General features: G+C 34.7%; 1 protein-coding gene across 1 annotated transcript in view; it reads left to right on the forward strand.

The window, feature by feature from the left end:
• MALRD1 (MAM and LDL receptor class A domain containing 1) overlaps positions 1–19,955 on the forward strand; it is a 596,783-nt gene that overhangs the window by 494,629 nt on the left and 82,199 nt on the right. Inside the window, exons 36-37 of the mRNA XM_067730697.1 lie at positions 2,633–2,758; positions 9,147–9,213. Coding sequence (XP_067586798.1) covers positions 2,633–2,758; positions 9,147–9,213 — 193 coding nt within the window. The remainder of the gene's footprint in view (positions 1–2,632; positions 2,759–9,146; positions 9,214–19,955) is intronic.

The raw sequence follows: 19,955 nt of genomic DNA on the forward strand, positions 1-19,955 counted from the left end.
TGCTTTTACTCACTGTTCTAGTATCAAACTTATTGATTCCCAATCTGTAGACTTGATTCCCACTCTGCTAAATGGCTATTCTCTGGAAACATTAAAATTTAAAACATATCTCAAGACTCTATTCTTACTTTCACCCTTTACAGACTTCCCTATGCTAAAGGAATCTCTTATTTTTATCATACTTATCTATACCAATGCTTTTCTAAGTCTGGCTGTATGACATTTCTCTTATTATTATTTTGAACCATTAATCATTCTTATATTGTTATCTTGCTTTTGTTGCTGTATATGTTTTGGTTACTGTTTTTAAAAATTTCTCTCCTGCACTCACCAGTGGAAGTGCTAAGCATAATGTCTTACTTATAGTGGCACCTCAATAATATTTATTGGTGTGAATTAATGTTCTAGCAGGAAGAATTGCTCAGTGAGGAGTATCACTTTGATTTTTCAGACCCAGCACTTTTAGTCAATGGAAATACATACTCTTTTTTTTAAATTTTTTATTGGAGTATAGCTGATTTACAGTGTTGTGTTAGTTTCAGGTGTACAGCAAAGTGAATCAGTTATACATATACATATATCCACTCTTTTTTTAGATTCTTTTCCCATACAGGCCATTACTGAGTATTGAGTAGAGTTCCCTGTGCTATACAGTAGGTTCTTATTAGTTACCTGTTTTATATATAGTAGTGTGTATATGTCATCCCACTCTCCCAGTTTATCCCTCCCCCTCCTTGTCCTCTGGTAACCATAAGTTTGTTTTCTATATCTGTCACTCTACTTCTGTTTTGTAAATAAGTTCATTTATATCCTTTTTTAAGATTCCACATATAAGCGATATCATATGATATTTGGCTTTCTGTGTCTGACTTACTTCACTCAGTATGACAATCTCTATGTCCATCCATGTTGCTGCAAATGGCATTGTTTTGGTCTTTTTTACGGCTGAGTAATATTCCACTGTATATATGTACCACATCTTTATCCATTCCTCTGTTGATGGACATTTAGTTAGTTTGCTTTCATGTCCTGGGTATCGTAAATAGTGCTGCAATGTACATCAGGGTGCCTTAAAAAACATTTTTATGTTCCACTTGACAATAAATTTTGATAGGCGGTTCTCAAACTGAACTTTGTCAGTAACCTATGATAACTCAAATAGACAACTCCTTCCAGCCCATAAATATACTTTAAAAAAAGAAAAATTTGTGACCGAACTGACAAAATCTGTGCAAGACCCATGCATGGGGATATTTACTCCTGAGTCTTCTAAACTATCAATTTAGCTTGAGAAATTTGAACTTAATTGTCTTTATTCTAGTAGAAGTAACTTTCCAGATAAATCCTTTTTAAATTTTTGGCAATAGGTTTGGGTTAAAATATTCAAATAAGATATTGTATATGAAACCATTAAGTGCATCAGAGAGAAGCAGAGCTATTCTTGTTGAACTTGGGGTAAGTGCCAGAAAGCCCTGGCTCTTCACTGCTGCCTTCCACATATCTCTGCAGAAACTCAGGGCTCAAAGGAACAGGAATAGGAATGCAGCTTAGATCAATATCATTATTATTTAGTGCTTTTGAAATCGATCCAGAAATCCTGACAAGATGGTGCAGTAGGTTCATTCTTTGACACTTTCCCTCTACTCCAAGCACATAACAATGCTAGATAGAAGAAATGACCCTAAAAAGGCTCAGGGACATGATTAATACAGGGCTGGAACAAAACTGGAATAGAACCAAGCCTGCTGGTTTGCAGGTTCTGAAGCAAACAGGAGACTGGAAATGCATGATGGTGGCCTGGAATGAAGGGTTCTGGTTTAGCCCTAACTCGTAAAAGGAGTGTAGAACAGTCCACTGCCTTACAGGAAGTTATAATCCTGGAAAGACTAGAGAGCAAGAGGAAGGAACACAAGAAAACAGTTACAGGACTAAGGGTAGCATCCAAGAGAGGTCAAGTACTTTGCAGAAATAGATTGCCATTGAAATGTCAGTATCATTGATGGGTTCATTGATAAGGACAATTTTCTGAAACAACCAAAGTCCTATGCACAAGATGTATGCTTGTCCCTTGAAATCAAGCCAACAAGAGACTCTGAAATTAGTAAAATACCTACATCATGCACTGGCAATGCTATAAAGGCACATACTCATATTACCTTGGGCTGCAGTGATCTACATCACTACCCAGATCTAACAGATACCCAGTGACTACCCGTGACTTATAACCCAGTTGGAAATGGATGAACATTCAAACAAATTACAATCTCTGTTAGTTCAGTTGCACATAATATAGAGATGTTAGGGGAGCAACAGAAGTACAAAGAGATCTGCCTTGCTATTAAAGTTGACTCTAGTCTAAAATCAGTTTGGACTATATAGTACATACAATGCATTTTATACACACATACACGAATAATACTACATAATGCACAACTGGGAGATGATTCTATGGACAAACTTTTTGTGAAGAAATTTTTAATTTCATAAATTGAAGTTTCCTTCACCAAGAACTCTAATATATAGTTTAAATGTAGGGCTAGCAAAATGAGGGGTAAAACAATAAACTGTCTTATTATTTTATTAGAAGAAATTTGTTTTTTAAAAACGGTGATAATTATTGTTTTTTTTTCAGCCAATGAAAATTGTTCTGATGGAGCTTTGATGTGTGCCTCTTCTAACAGCTGTATCCCAGTGCACAAGCGCTGTGATGGTTCTGCCGACTGCATGGATTTCCAGCCTGATGAGTCCAGCTGCTTAGGTACTGTATATCCATTAAAATATTCTTTGTAATATAAGCCAATAACTTAACCTGCACACAATAAAAATATTAAAACTTGAAATTCTAAATAATATCAAGCATGGAATAATTGAATTACTATTATTGGTTTGGGGGCAGGAAGAATGTTAACATTAATTTGCTACATTTATAAAAAATGTACAAGTATATAATATAATGAATTCATGTGTACTCTACATAAACCATGTTCATGAAATAAAAATCAAACCATTTTAATTTAATATAGTATAACTTAACATCATTAGCATTTAATCTCTTCTATGCAAATTGCTGGTTTCTATAATAGGGAAACCCCTACACAATCTAATATGTTATTAATTTTTTTAAATTGTAATTTTTCTCACTTCTTCATAAGAGCTCCCTATTTGCATGATCTAGTCATGCTTAAAAGTCAATTTATTTAACTTCAGACTAACTTTTAAACATTTTCTTTCTTCTGACCCTAGAACATTTATAAGATCTGATAATGTGTTTTTGTGATTATACTTTTATCAAAACTGCTTTAATAGTCTCTAATTTATTATAGTCCATTGTTAACATCTCTCCTGAGTAATTGAATTTTTATTTCGTGCAGGAGATATATAAAATAAAAGATAGTTAGGGGCCATGTAAATGTCACAACTAAACAATAATATAAATTGGTGATAAAAGATGTATTCAATCATATTTTCTAAATAAATTGGGGATATTTCATATCAAAACTAGGAAAGAATATATTTTTGTATCTTTCAAGATAGAAGAATGTTATAAGTGACAAAAGCATGATAATTCAAATAAAATCATAGTGCAAAAAATATCTTTTTTTATGCTACTAAAAATGAGTACTTGTGCAGCACTGAATTTTATGAGTACAAAGGGAAATCAAGAAGGGCACAAATCTGATTCCATAAAATACGTGAGGATGAATGCTCTTTGGCATTACTTCTCTACTATGCATGCTTATACATCAGATTAGATACCCGGAAGGAAATTCTGTTACTCTCTTCAGAGTAAGAAAGATATTAATGAGATAATTCCATTCTTTGAAACTATTAAGACACAGCACTTATGTCCAGTACCCAAACGTATTTACATAAAAATGAGATTTTCTTCAGGATAGACCTATATGAGAACAAATATATTGTAACATGTTACAGTTCATTGTCTGCTTTGACATGTTCTATATTTAAAAATACAAAGAAACAGAAAACAGAAGACCTGCCATTCATCCTGCGTGATAGACAACCTATAGGTAATAATATAGAACACATTTTTGTTGTCCATCATTTCTGTCACTCACCAATTCGTTTAGTTCATTTACAAAGTATAGGTCATATTGCCACAGCTATTGGGTTAAAATGAAATAAAGAACTAGTGAAACAGTTCTCAGAAATAAGATCCGTATTACATTATGCATTCTCTTATTTATATTTTCTGTGCTTTTTGGTTTGTCAATCAAATATGATAAAGTCACTGTTTTTAAGAAAACCTTTAAGTCTCATCCATGCTGTGCCCATGCACATTCTACCTTCCTCTCTCTTTTCAAGCATCATATTCTTTTAAGGTCAGCATTTCATAGACATTTATGAGGCCAGTCCTTACAGCATCCAGTAATTCTCCCAGTGGTCACACAACAGATGGTGAGCATCTGGTCTCCCCTCACCTCAAGGTTTAACTCATTAACAAAAACCTCAAGCTCAGGCATTGCATGAGTGTTGCAGGTTAAGTATATTTCGGTGAGTCCTATCTATTCCCAAATTACATTAAAAAGGCATATTATTTGCACCTTTTGGTTGCTTAGGCAACAGCAAATTATTGAACAGGATACATCCGAGTTAATGTAAATTGAAAGTCTTTTTCCAGTCATTTGCAGTAGTAGAGGTTAATAAAGGTTATGTTAAGGTGATACTGTAATTATGATAATCACCTGTTTGAAGGAGAATTAGGGAAAGGCACTAAAAATATACAATTATAGGATGAGATATTATTAGCTTAATATATGAATAATAACAATATAGCTTAACAAAGTTTCAGAAGTTTTTGAAAACCAAACCAAAACATAACACAAAACTTCTCATACAAGTACTGTGAAGCTACTTCAAGTTTCTGAAACATGGTTAATCCCTCCTGCAGTTCTTGTGCTGAGATTTCAAGATAAAGAAACAGTCCGTGCCCACTAGGAATTTGGTTTGCTGCACAAGCTTCTGGTGAACTCTTATAATCCATGGAGCTCCTGAAACTACATGTAGCTTATTGTGTATATATATATTTAATCCATGACAAAGCATAAATACCATACAATTCAAAAGGGTTCTTGATCCCATAATATCAAGAAACACAAGGGGTGATAGAAATTCTGAACTGAATAATTGACATTTTTATACTAACAGGCTTTAGAATTAGAGGACCAGAATTTAGATGAATATCTGGTGCTCCCTTGCTATTAACTTGAGCACATTATATTATTGACCAGTTTCTTCCTCTGTAAAAAAAAAAAAAAAAAAGGGTAAGTATGGGATATACCACATAATGTTGTGAGGAATAAATGAAGTAACACCAGTAAAACTCTTGGGACAGTCTCTGACATAGAGCAAGTCTTCAGTAACCAGTAGTGGTTATGGTGATCATGATGATAGAAGAGGGAAAAGAAAAGAAAAAGAAGAATTTGGAGAGAGAGCAGTGGTAATAGAAATTAGGTTTCATGGCAAACTCAAAGAACCTCCAAATACAGAGAGATGGATGAGAACAATCATTTAATACTTTATGCATACGATTCACTGGTGTAAAATTGTTATAAATAAATTTAATTTTATCCTCCCAACAGTCCTATAAAAAAGGTCATCCTCACTTTAAACATGATGAACCTTATACCTAAAATACCTAGCCCAACGACAACACATAACTCATTAACTAAACCAAGTATCACAGAGGGAAAAACCAGAACTCACATGATTATCAGTCTTCCCAACAGTCCATCATGGAATAGCCATCACTTCCCTAGTCTCCACGCAATTTAGAAGGAAAAAAAAAATATATATATATATATATATATATGTTTGTGTGTGTGCCTAACTGCAAATTATTTAGATTTAAGCTCAAAAGTTACTTTTGTTTTTATACTGTTCACTTGTCCAGCTTATATGTGTTTTTCTGCTCGTCCAAAGTAACACACCAGAGTGGGATTGAATGTAACTCCTTTACAGAATGATATTTCCACGTAGTTAACTGTGAGTCCTATTGGCTTCCAGACACATGGTCATAATAACCAATTCAAGAGGGTACAAGGCAGTGAGACAATAATAGTGCTAATTCTAATATTACACTTATGGATTTCTAGGTCCCAACTATTATCTACTAAAAATATTTAGTCTCTTCATTACTACCTAGTGTACCCATGTCTTTCCCCATTTCATCTGCTCTCTGCTGTAAATTGTTTTGAGTAGATTAAAGATGAAAATACTTGTACTGTGTCTTCCCATCTTCTGGATAAAGAACCTGGGTCTAAGGCAGAAACTTAGAAAAACTTCTCGCAGAGATAATCTACAAATCTTCTGTCCACCCAAACACCAGGATTCACTCTTTATTGCAGCCAATGCCTGTGTTGTTTCCACTGTGCTCCACTATCTCGTGCAAGAAAATACATATTTAGATTCCCACAGAATCATTCTGATGTAAAGCAGGCATCAAAGCAAATTTTAATGACCCCAGAAAAAAATGTGCAGCTGTGTATATTTTGATGTTGTGCAGTATCAGACACTCTACTGATTTTTTGCTAAAATACAACTCTTATTTGAGGAAGATTAAAATTGTACCTAAGGCCCAAAATAACCATAAAATGGTTCCTCTAACAAGGTATGTATCTATTTATGCTTTATCATATTGATGGGCTATTTTTAGTCAGACCAGCTAATTTCTTGTTTATGAAGGAAGTTTCACATTTGCTCTGTTCAGCTGAGTCTGCCCCCGAAGCCTAAGGGGTGTAGCTCTTTACACCCATCTCCAGCACTGCACTTCCTTCTTACAGTTAAATGGGAAGATTTGAGGAAGGCAAGATGGGAAATATACCCCTGGGAAAGCAAAACACTGAAAACTTTTGAAGCAAACAAGATACCAAATACATGGTATATTTCAAGTTTTTTCCCAAAATGCACCCTCCCTCCTTCCCTATTTTCCTCTTTCCTAATGCCTCTTGTATCCCCTTCTGAGCATTCAGAGACTGGCATGACAATCTGACTCTCTCGAGACGCCCTATCCTCCCACGTTTTCCTTCAATGAATATTGCCTACATGACGTTTCTATTTCTCCTCTTTACTTTCCTACTCTGCCTCACGATCATCATTCTTCCCCTACCCAAGTAAATGGCTTCTCTCTGTGTGTTAATATTTCATCTTGGCTTCAGACCTACAAATCCTGCCCACTGAATACTTCCACTCGAATGTCCCTTAGGCACCTACAACACGGCATCTTTCCCTTTAAAATCTTCCTTTTCCCATAAATCCCCCAACTCAAGGAATCAAGCCATCAATTAACCAGGAGCCCAGTCAGATATCTGAACATCATCCTTGACTTTCCCAAATAATCACCAAGATGTTTCAATCCCAACATTTAAATATGTTATAAATTCCCACAGCTGTGAATGCTTCCACCCCATCCCTTTCGTTCAGGCATTCCTGGATTTGCTACAAAAGACTTAACTGTGTTCTCAGATTTTACTCTTGGACTTTCTGTTGACTGTAAACTCTGTAGCCAGAATTATCTTTCTAAAGCACAAAGCATACTACTTCCCTTCTTAAAATCCTGGTCTCCTAGGATAAACTTTAAACTCCTCACTGAACCCAGATGATCTGGCCCCTGTGTGTCTCTGACCTTCTCTCATACTTACTATACTTCATATTGCCAACAATCCAACCAGGCTGAACTTCCCTCAGTTTGTCAAGTACACCACACTGTCTTCTCATGCCTGTGTCCCTATGCTTACCTTTACACACAGGTACACACACACACACACACACACACACATGCACGCACACCTGCCCAAGTAAAAGTTTTTCTGGAAAGCTTTTCCTTATTCCCCAAATTTGACTTATGTGCTCTCTTGGTGTTCCCATTACCCTTGTTACATTCATCCCAAATTAGACTACTTTTAGTACTGTATTTTAATCCCCTCGTCACTTTTTTGCATCCTCCATGAAGGTGGAAGTTCAGTGAGAGCAGAGACTGTGCCTATATCATTTTTAGATCAGCATTTCTTAAACACGTACTATGAGCCTAGTGTTCTAACATTCTCAACAACCCTGTGAGACAGGAACTGTTTTTTAACCCTGTTTAACAGAGAGAAACCTGAGGCACAGAGAGGCTAGTTACCTTACTCGGTATCACACAGCTAATAAATTGAGCTGAAATTTCAACTCAGGTGATCTGGCTCCAGTGCCCGCCGCCTTAACAGCTGTGTAAGCTACCTGTATTATTTATCATTCCATATCCAGTGCCTAGCCGAGTGCCAGACATTGAACAGGGACTCAGAATAGATGTGTTGAATTACAAACTAAAGGCAGTGTAGGTTTCCATCAAGTATTAGAGTTATGGTAGCCCAACCGGGGAAGAATGGTCTCCTGCAAGAGAGGAGGTGTTAAAAAAGCCAAGAAGAGTAACTAGGGGATTAAGTAAGGAAATTGACAGGTCTTAATGGATCAGGATTTTGTAGTGACAGTACAAGGAGACGGTGTAAAGGAAAGAGTTGAAATCACTAATCACTTCTACAACCATGACTACGTGAAACTATTTAGCTTCTTTTTAACCTATAAACAAACCACCTTTGAAAATAAATGTTCATGCTAACCTAGAACTCAGGAATGATACGAGCAGCAAAATAAGCAGGGCCAGGGCATCGAGGATCCATTTGAGCTGTGCTGACATCTGTCACGGACGTGGAGCTAGGACAAGAGCGTGCACACAAGTGACATCTTATCAAAATGACAGTCACCCATGCAAAGCATTTATCTGCCGTGGTACAGTGACAGCAGTGTGGAGCTGAAGAAATGTTTCAGTAAAGAAAACATTTCAGGGTAATGGCAAATATGTCATGCAGACGTTCTAGATAAGTAGATTGTACCTAATCCACGGGAGAAAAAAAGTCTCTTGTGGTCAAGCACTGCGCATGTAAAGAGAATGAACACGTCCAGGACAGCAGGCGGCATCGAACAAATTTGGGGGGTACAGGAAAGTAACCTGAAAGAATTCTGTGCTTTTAGCAACTAGAAGCAATTTACTCTCCATGATTAGATTTAATGCAACGACTAACAGTAATACGTTCTCCTTCTTCCTAGTAATATTTATAATTAACTGTGGGTTTTCGGATGCTTCGTTTTAGAGTGTCCAAGAGGTTACTGCAGAAATGGTGGGACTTGTGTAGTGGAGAAAAACGGTCCTGTGTGTCGGTAAGAACCATTGCCTTTTTTTTTTTTTTAACATGTATTGTTGTCGTTTTATTTTTCTTGAGGCTGATCTAATGAATGAACATGTGGTTATTAAGGTAAAAATAGTGGATAATGACACCATTTACACTTATCTGTCTGAATAAGAGAAAGGAAGATGTGAGTGTATTTTAGAAAAATATCAGTTATTTCACATGATTTTATGTCTCTCAACATTTTATATTGTATGGGACAGTTGGCTTTAACAGTACTCATTATTCCTTTTTTTAATATTTATGTAAGGTTATAAAATGTTTTATATGGGTATCATCCTATTTCAGATGAACTTAGTGTCTGTATTTCCTATCTCCCTTTTTATTTCAAATTCCATATTTTTCTTTTCTAACAAGACAAGGATAAAATTAATTCATAAATAGAAGCTTTTTCCGGTTTTTTCAGTGGATGCTTATGAGTAGCTAAGGTACAGATAAGGAACATACTTGCATACTTAAAGCAAAAATAGGCAAAAACAGTCCTTGTGATTTCTTCTGGGAATTATTTATACTGCATATCAAAGATGACTTGATTTTTTTTTCGCTCACCCTTTAGGAAATTGTGCAAACTGTTTCATAAATTCTAAAGGAAATGATGCATATTCCATTATATTTGTGTTTATGACTTGTTAGTCTAACAGACCGATGGATATATTGCCTTGCTTATTAGAGAAATGGTTTCAGGTTGATACTCAAGTCATAACAAAGCACGCAGGAGTATCTGGAAAAAAAACTGATTAATAGTTGTTTACATTCTTATATCCTTCTGAGTCAACACTCATATTTTAGGAAAAGTTGTTTATCCCTAAAAAATGCAAAAACCTCTACCAAGTAAAACAACAACAAAAAAATTTATGATGAAATATAACACTGTTTTAACATTGTTGAAATGGAAATATTAATGGGTTTCTCAAAGTATTTGGCTCTCAAATGCACTACATAATTTATCTCACAACATCTTAGCAAAATTATACTTTTCCCTGTATCGGTTTCCATGGAAATTAACTTACCACAAACTATAACTTGATGGAAATACAGAATAAGTAATATTAATTTCTAAAAATCTCCTGGAAGAAATTGAGAATGATGGCGTAAATGTTTATTAAGCATCAACTGAGTGGGTCATGTTATTTGCTGTCAGCTGTTTACAGTAAGGACATTTGAATTTTTGTCTTCTCTAACCCTGATGGTTAGACAGGAAAGCTCCCCGCTGTAGTTAGTCTCAGCTGAGCAAGCAAAGAGTTTTGCGTTCTTGGCAACATCCTCATGTACTTAAATAAACTTTAAAAATTGAAATCCAGATGGTGATGTTCGAAACTTCTTTCTCTCAAGTGAGAAAACTCTAATGTGGGGAGGAGATGTGACAGGAGGATTGACAGAGAGAAGGACCAAAGAAAGGAAATTAATGCAGCAAAATGTATAGAGGAATTCACTAACCAGAAAGCTAATGAAGTATTTTAATATGTTACTTTTGATAGTAAATAATACTTTGCGAATAGCTAAATAACTGTAATTACCATCAAAATAACTGTCTGGACTGAGTGCTTTCTGCTATGTAGGGGTGAAAAAAAGAGACTTTTGAATATTTTTTTCATAGTATAATATGGTAGTCTCTTCATTCAAATTTTTATTTCTTTAAATTGTGAACTGCAAAAGTGATACATGTGTATTGCAATAAAATTTTTTAAAAGCATAAAATAGTGTATGAGGCAAAAAGTAGAAATCCCAACACCTAAATCCTACTCTTGAGTAGTATATGGCTTATATCCATGTGGCTTTCCTTTCACAAACATGCACACACGAGCGTACATTTATTTCTTACTGAAATGTGAATTACACTTTGCAGTATACTTTGTGCTGTGTTTTTTTTAATCTCTTCATGAAATATCATGCTGTTCTTCCACGTCAGTAAACATGACTCTAGATCCACTACTTACCAGCTGTCTAATATTGGGTAAATCCCTCAATCTGACTGTGTTTCTGCTTCTTCTTTGGTAAGATGGAGAAAATAACAGCACTTACCTCATAGAGCAGTTATGAGATTTAGAGGGGTTAATATATGTAAGACATTCTGCACAGAGCCTGACACATAAAAGACATTACAGGAATGCTAGCCATCAGTATTACTATGCCACTGTTTTATGCTGTGTAGTATATAGTATTTAATATATGGGCTTGTCATCATTTAATTAACCCCATTAATCCTACTACAGATTATGTGGTTCTTATTTTTTTTTTAGTAAATTTATTTTATTCATTTATTTTTTGGTTGCCTTGGGTCCTCGTTGCTGTGTGCGGGTTTTCTCTAGTTGTAGCGAGCAGGGGCTACTCTTCGTTTCGGTGCGCGGGCTTCTCACTGCGGTGGCTTCTCTTGTTGTGGAGCACAGGCTGTAGGCTCGTGGGCTTCGTAGTTGCAGCACGCAGGCTCCGTAGTTGTGGCTCGCGGGCTCTAGAGCACAGGCTCAGTAGTTGTGGCTCACAGGCTTAGTCACTCTGCGGCATGTGGGATCTTCACAGACCAGGGATGGAACCCATGTCCCCTGCATTGGCAGGGGGATTCTTAACCACTGTGCCACCAGGGAAGTCCTGGTCATTTGGTTCTTGAATATTTTGTTTCACAGTATCTTGCAATACCCATCCTTTGACTTATCCTTGCACAATTCCTTACTTTAAGCATAATGTGTCTTAATGAAATGCCAAATAATGATTAGATTATTTCTAATTGCATTTAGTGTCAGATTCATTTCCAATTAAATTTAGTGTCCAGTTCATTTGTCACATACAGGTACTCATTTTTGGATTTAAGGTTAAGTGAAGACAGCTTTAGAATATAGTTTTAGAGTAACTATAGGGCACTGTGGAAAGGTTTTGGCTTTATGTCAAGCCCTATTCTCTTATTCCCAAGAGTGGGAATTCATTGTCTTTGGCACCCAAAGAAGTAAGGACAGAAGGCCAAAGCCCCCCTCTCATCCAGGCCATTGTGAATACAAGAATTTCATGCTCTCCTGAGGAAGCCTCTCACAAAAACCTTTGGATTTCCTCTTGAAATCTAAGGTTTCATCTATAATCCAGAGGAAAGAGAATGTATAAGGTCATTTGTGTTGCTGGGAGCCTGTAATTATCCACAGGAGTAGAAACTACTAGGTGAACCATGGTTTTCCATTACTTGAGAAACATTAACAACTTGGCATGTTTGAGGGCTGAAGACACAAACCGTGAGCTGAAAGAGGTAAATTATTCCTCACTTAAGGAGGCTCGATCATTATTTCAATTATACCAATATGTTTATTAGAAAAATAGAGTGAGCTATGTAATATAAAATCCAAATTAATATGGAGGGCAGGAAAGAGGTTACAAGAAAGAAAAGAAAAGAAGTTAGCCAGGCTAAAAGAGAGAAATAGGAAGCAGCATCAGATTTAAAATACATATATAATTATATACATATATAGAATTTTACTATATATATTTATTTCATATATATTCTTATTACATAAACATATTATATTTCATGCATAATTTCATTTTAAACAAGAAATATATCTAGAAGAAGGACTGAAACAAAAGGTAAGAAAAAATGATTTGGCTAATAAAAATAAAAATACACAGTAATGACCTTATTAATATCAAAAACCCCACAGAATTATAGTATAAGCACATTTTTTAAAGGCTATATTGTTTTTAAAAGGCTATATCATTTTAAATTAAAATGATACACTCTAAAAAGTTACAATAGGCAAAACTCTCTGTGTATCAAATGACATAGTAACAAAATACAGAAAGCAAAAATTCCTAGATATCCAAAAGAAATAAAAAATAGACGGGTGACAAAAAAAAAAATACCTTTCGGAAATTTTAAATACCATTTCTAGGAAACCCTTATATTAGAAAGGCACTTTAACCTGGGATTTAAAAGGCAATAAAAACGGTAATTTCTCATTTCTTACCTTCTCTACATGGGAGTATTTGAGAGTGAATTACCCTTTTTCTTTACCTGATTTGGGGGATATCACTGGCCATCACTCTCACTGTTCTTTACTTGTTCCTTCCCTTTCCTGCAATATTGTAGTACTCCAATCCTCAGTGCTTGAAATTCTTCTCTTTTCTTCCTACCCTCACTTACTATATGATCTCATCTAAGCTTGGGTTAATTTATTGGCTTTGAATACAATCTATCAGCAGCCCAAACCTATTCCACTAAATTCCACATTCTTAAATTCAGCCCCCAAAAAGACACCAGATCGCATCTGGATATCTAATGGGCATCACAAATTTAACATGTCCAAAAAGATCTTTTGCCTTGACAGGTGGTCTTCTCCTCTTTCTCCAAGCTTTGCACACACTGTTCCCTCTGCCTAGAGTTTTCTTTTTCTACCCTATTTTCCCAAAGGATGCCTTTTAATGCTTAAGATCCAATATAAATGGCATTTTCTCTGGGAATCCTTTCCCATACCAACCAGGAAGAATGGCTCATTGCTCCTTCCGGGCTCCGCTATTGCTTCCCTCATTATGTTTTTTTACAAGTGTTTGTTTTACGAAATTACCTATTTAAAACCTGCCCTACCTATCCTATTAAGAAATATATTTCCAATGCAATTTTATTTTTTATGACTATCAAAATTTGTTTTTCCCAATTTTTACTAGTTCTATATGTAAGGATAAACTCTTAGACAGTTATGCTCACTGAAAATTTTAAAAAATAATCTATAATATGAAGGATAAAAATCAGTTGGAAAGGGAAATCAAAATACTAGTTTAAGGAGGAAAAGGAACTATTAAAAATTCTAAATATTAAAGGCAAATGTCTTCATGTATTTTTTGTTGGAAGATGTTGTGTATCCAATCACTATGGTATTTACATTTCAGTGTCTACATTTGAGCGGTCTAAGAGTTCTATTTAGAGTAGCCTGGAGAGTGCATCCTTTGCAATTTCTTAAAGATGAAAAAAATTTAACTTTGACTTAAATTAAAGGGACTACAGAGTTTTTTCAAAAACTCTTTTAGGGTGTGTGGGCAAACATTTTGAAGACCATTGTCTTCAAAAGGTATGTTTCCCATACCTTTTCATGACTAGTACCAAATTCATACCTGACATTGTAAGAACCATTTGAATGATATATTGAATGAAGGATGAACAAATGAATACAAATAGAAAGTTCTGAAGTTTCAAGGAAAAAATATCAATACTTTTAAATATGTTCTTAAATTATTGATATGAGCATATGGCCTCACCATAACCCAAACTGTCAACCACAGAGGAACTATTGGGTACTTTCTATGTGTGCTGCAAGGAGTATTGGGTTGGCCAAAAAGTTCATTTGGGTTTTTCCATAACATCTTACGGAGAAACCCAAACTAATCTTTTGGCCAACCCAATATACTGAGTGAGCCTATGATGTGCTCATTATACTAAAAAGAAATTACTCTACAGTTTGTAGGACAGCATGGATACCAAAAAAGAAAAATGTCACCCATTAAAGAAACTCTGGGAATTGTACAATGACAGAAGAGGGTGCTCTTAAACTAGGAATCTTGTAAACTACCTCATTACAGCCCTAGGCTTGAAATGAAGAATAAATGCAATTTCCGTCTCTACAAAACCACTGTTTAAAATAAAATTTAGCTTAGGAACACTCTCGTTCCTCCACCAAAAAAAGAAAGAAAGAGAAAAAGGAAGAAAGAAGGAAATAAAGAAAGATGAAGCAAAAAAAATACTCTAAGATCCCAACTCCAAAGTAAATTAAATATTGTCAGAAAAAACATTTAGGGATATTGGAAAAAACTCTTAATTGAGAAATTCAAAGTCTAAGTACAAATGGACAACAAAACAGTAAGAATCGAATAAGAATCAATGGAACTCAGGAAAAAAATTAAATAAAAAAGAAAGAAAGACTAAATTACAGTTCTCCCAAGGGAGGACATATTCAAATTAAATTTATTAAGGAATTGTGAACAAAGGTGGGGAAATAACCAAGGGAATGAAAATGAGATAAAGTAAAAAGAATCAAAGAGAAAGTATTTGAAGTGGAAGACAAAGAATATGGATGTACAGTTGACCCTTGTACAACATGGATTTGAACTGCACACAACTTATATGCAGATTATAAGTCCACTTACATGCAGATTTTTTCCAAAAAATATGCACTACAGTACAACACGTTTCATGAATGCTTGGATCTGAGGATGTGGAACTTCAAATACAGAGGGCTGACCGTAAAGTTATGCATGGATTTCCAACTGTGCAGGAGTTGGAACTCTTAAACCCCAAGTTGTTCAAAGAGCAACTGCAGTTTGAGTCCCTAAAAAGGAAAAACAAAACAATGGAACAGAATTAATATTTAAAACTATAATCCAAGAAAACTTTCAGCAATGAAAGAAAACCTGAATTTATGTAATGAAAGGGTCAACAGTTACCTGGGAAATTTGACACAAACCTAGCAACTGCAAGATATATCCTAGTAAAAATATTAAGCTCTAAACCAAAGAAAAATATCCTCATGACCTCTAGGGGAAAAGACCAAATAATAAGGAAAAGGGATTAGTCAAGCATTAAACTTCTGAAAGCAGAGAGCCAAAGAAATCTATTACGATTTTCTCCAGGGTTTTAAAAAAAAGTCTTAAGTCTTTTCAAAAAAAGCACTAAGGATAATATGAATTGATATCCAATTGATGCTTCCTTGAAATTATAAAAAATAAATTCTTTATTCCTAAATCAGCATCTTAATAGAGAATCACAAAAGGCATTTCCATGAAGATGTTAGGAACAAGGCACATATGACCACTATCTTCACTGATATTTAACATTTTTATGAGAGATAGTAGTCAATACAATTTGACCAAAAACAAAACAAGACAAAAAAACAAAAAAGGAAGCATAAAAATTAGGAAAGAAGTTAAATTATCATGATAGTATACCTGGAAAACCTTATAAAATAATCATAAATATTAATTCAAAAGTTAAAATCAATTCAATAAGTTTGGAGGATATAAAATTAGCATTCAGAAATCAATAGTCTGTATACACAAAACTAGAGGAAAAAGTAGAAAAGGAAACCCTACTCACAACAAAAATAAAAAGATAAAATATTTAGGAATAAATTTGAAAAATAAAAGCAAACCTGTATGATTAAAAACAATCCCAAAAGTCTTAAACGTTTAAGTAGAAAGACATTTTCCTTTTCTGGGTAGCTGACGCAACATCTTAAGGACCTTGATTCTCCCTCGGTTAATCTATAAATTTAACACAATCCCTACAAAAATACCCACAAATTGGGGTAAACAATTTGGTACTAAAGTTCCCATGGAAAAATACACATGGAATTAACTGGTTAAACACTGAAAAAGACAAGCTACTAGAGGCTGAGTAGCCCTAGAATAAACAGAATTAAGTCCTTATTATTAAAGCAATGTGGTACAGGAACTTGAATAGGCATTATAGACATTTCAGACTAACAGAATAGAGTAAAAATTCTAGAAATATATCCAATTGCACATGAAAATTTAGTAAATGGTAAAGATGGCATCTTAAGTCACTGAACAGGATAGACTTTCAAGCAGTGTTGGAGCAACTAGTTAGCTATTTGGAAAAAGATAAAAATTAGAACCACACCTCACGCCATACACACATAAAAATAAACTTCAGGTAGATCAGAATTCAAAATGAAATTATACATACTAGGGTGAATTTAAAACCATTTACATACATGGTGAATTCCTCTGTAATCTGGATGTAAGAATAAAGCTTTTTTCAATGACTCAAGTCCAAATGCAATCAAATATAACACTGATAAATTTGACTACATAAATTTTGGTTAGAAAGAATCTTTTGCATGACACAAAATATACAATATGCAACATCAAAAGACAGCTGGCAATCTGAGAGAAAATACTTGTATTATATATCTCAGAAAAATGAAAATATCCCTAATACTTAATGAGCTGTTTTAAAATACGAGGAAGTCCAAACATCACATTAAGAAAATGGACAATGATTAGTTTAAAAATATGTAAAATTATGCTTAAACCTATGAAAATAATTCAACTTCATTCATGAGATAAAGACAAATTAAAACCATACTAAGCTGCTATTCCCCACCTCTCTGATGAGCAACGTATTCTGTTGGTAAGGGTATAAAGAAACAAGCACTTGGCTAGTAGAAATGCAAATTGGTATAATTTTTATGGTATAAAAATTGGTATATATTTTTATGGTAAATTGGTATAATTTTGTTTTCGGCAGCATCTAAAAAAACTACATATTCATTTACTTTTTGAACCTAACGATTCCACTTCTAGAATTTATACTGTTGGTACAATTCCAGCACTATGAGAATAATGTCCACAAGGTTACTTGCTGTAAGCATTTTTATAATTTCAAAATATTGGAAACAACCTAAATGCCCACATATAGGAGAGTGGCTGAATAAACTATGGTACATCCACACAACAGAGTACGATTGGAATGTGGAACAGTTAAGGAGTGTCCATTCTACCAGGTGTGGGGCAGGTGTTGCCTGGGGCAGGCTAAAGGAAAATGAAAATATGTAGTCATAGTTGCTGGAACCATCCTATGGCTTTTCTTTCATTTGACGCAAATGTTAAAAATCTGAGGTATGCTACTGGCTTACATCAGGCACCTCTTAAGTGTTTGACATGCCTTTGGCCTTCACATAAACCTACAGATCAGATGATACGGTGTCTAATTTGGCAGGTAAGGAGATGAGACCGTGAAATTAAGTAATTTTACCAAAGACAAAGTGCAAGAAAGGCGGTGGAGTTCAGGTTTAAACCTCAGTCTTCTGGCCAGCGTCTGTACTCCTAAGTTATGAACCATCGTGGTATTTTGCCTCTTTGGGGATTTGACTAGGTGGCTTGTGATTCTATGATTGCAAGATTCAATGAGTATAGATTTGAATCAAATGCCTGAAGAAATTCTAGAACGAAGCTTTATCTGCATTTGGCTGTTTTCTGTTCTTTAGCATACTGTGCACTTCTGGTATTCTTATGAGTGTTCGTGTTGTTCCTTTTTGCCCATATTACTCTTTCTCACCTTGACTACCTGAAAAACTCCAGATTTATCTTTTAGGTCCCAACTTGTGTAGAACGTCCTCTCTATTTTCCTGAACCAACACATATGAGTCGTATCCTGTATGTAGTATACAAAAGAGGACAGGGATATGACCCTAAAACCAAGTAAACCTGGGTTTGGGTATGAACTCCATCCAGCATTTACTAACTCCGTAACTTTGAATAAATTACCTAACCTTTTATAAGGAGGAGGGGAAAATGAACATTTGCTAAGAAACCAACATTCTCCGCCATGAGGGAGCTGTGAATTGAAAAGAGCTTTTGTACTGCTGAAATGTGTAATTCATAATCATTTTATTGACTTAAGAACACTTTTTAAAATGTATCTAAGTGGGAAGCACTAGTAATCCGTTTGCCAGTTTCTTATTTAACATTGTTGAAATCATCTCCATAGCAACCAACAATAGTTCTTTACTGGTGGAACACAGAACAAATGATCAAAATTTAACGTCATGGCCTCTGTTATGTTTTTCAAACATAGCACTCAAGTGCTAAGGACTAACAAATATATTTATATAACACTTGAATGTTCTGTAAATGAAAATTATTTCAAAGTTTCAAGAAGTCAATTTAAAGAGGAGGGCATTTAGATATCTTCTGTGTAGTAAGCTTAAGAGGTCATGTGGTTGTAGTTTTTTCATATCCAACACATGGAAGAAACAATTTTATGGGAAAATATAAATTACCAAAATTGGCCCAAGCAGAGGTATTAAAGTTGAGTAGCTTAAGTGACACAGTAGAAATTTTAAAAGACAAAGATGTAGTCCCTCTCTTCCTATTGTGTATCTATTTTAAAAAACTGAAAGTATCTGCCCTTAAATCCAGGAATAAGAAAAAAAGGATCTGCTGCCACTGAGATTATTCCATTTGCTCAAGAGGTTTTAAGCAAAGGAATAAGGAAAAAGAAGTAAGAGTGAGACATATTGAAAAAGAAGAAAGACAAATATTATTGCAGATATTCACAGACTAGGAAATTCAAGCAAATTAACTGTGACACTATTAGAATGATAAAAAGGGTTCAGCAGGGTAGATGGATACAAGGTAAATATGCAACACTAAGTAAATTTCCTTTTCATCAGTAGGAAAAATAATTGAGAAAGATAATTAGAAAAGAGCTCCATTCTGAACTAGCTGTGTTATAATATATGCAGGCCTACACTTAACTGTAAATGTTTAAGACCCACATAAAGAAAACTGAAGGTACAAATGAAGGACACTCAAAGACCTGATCAAATGGATAAGAAAGAAGCAAATGAACTTACTTTCTGGAATTAACCATATTCAGTAGTGTACAAATGACAGTTAACAGAGGACATTTTTAGTGTCTTAGATTTTTATTTATTTTTGAAATAGACCAGTGGGTCTTAATGTTCACCAGAAAAATAAATATAATATTTAAAGACAAAATTAAGGATTGGTATTTGCTGTACTTCATAGTAAAGCTTGTCATAAAGTCATGGTAATAAATATTGTGGAGCTGGGACAGAAAGAGACAAATAGACTGTTGGAACAGGTAAAGAGTCTACTAATAGGTTGATGTAGCTATGTGAAATTAATGTAAAATAGGTGGCATTTCAAGTTGATGAAAGTGGATGGGTTGAACTACGTAATAATTGGTGTTAGGACAGT

Source organism: Pseudorca crassidens, chromosome 1, assembly GCF_039906515.1.
Source record: "Pseudorca crassidens isolate mPseCra1 chromosome 1, mPseCra1.hap1, whole genome shotgun sequence".
Lineage (NCBI taxonomy): Eukaryota > Metazoa > Chordata > Mammalia > Artiodactyla > Delphinidae > Pseudorca > Pseudorca crassidens.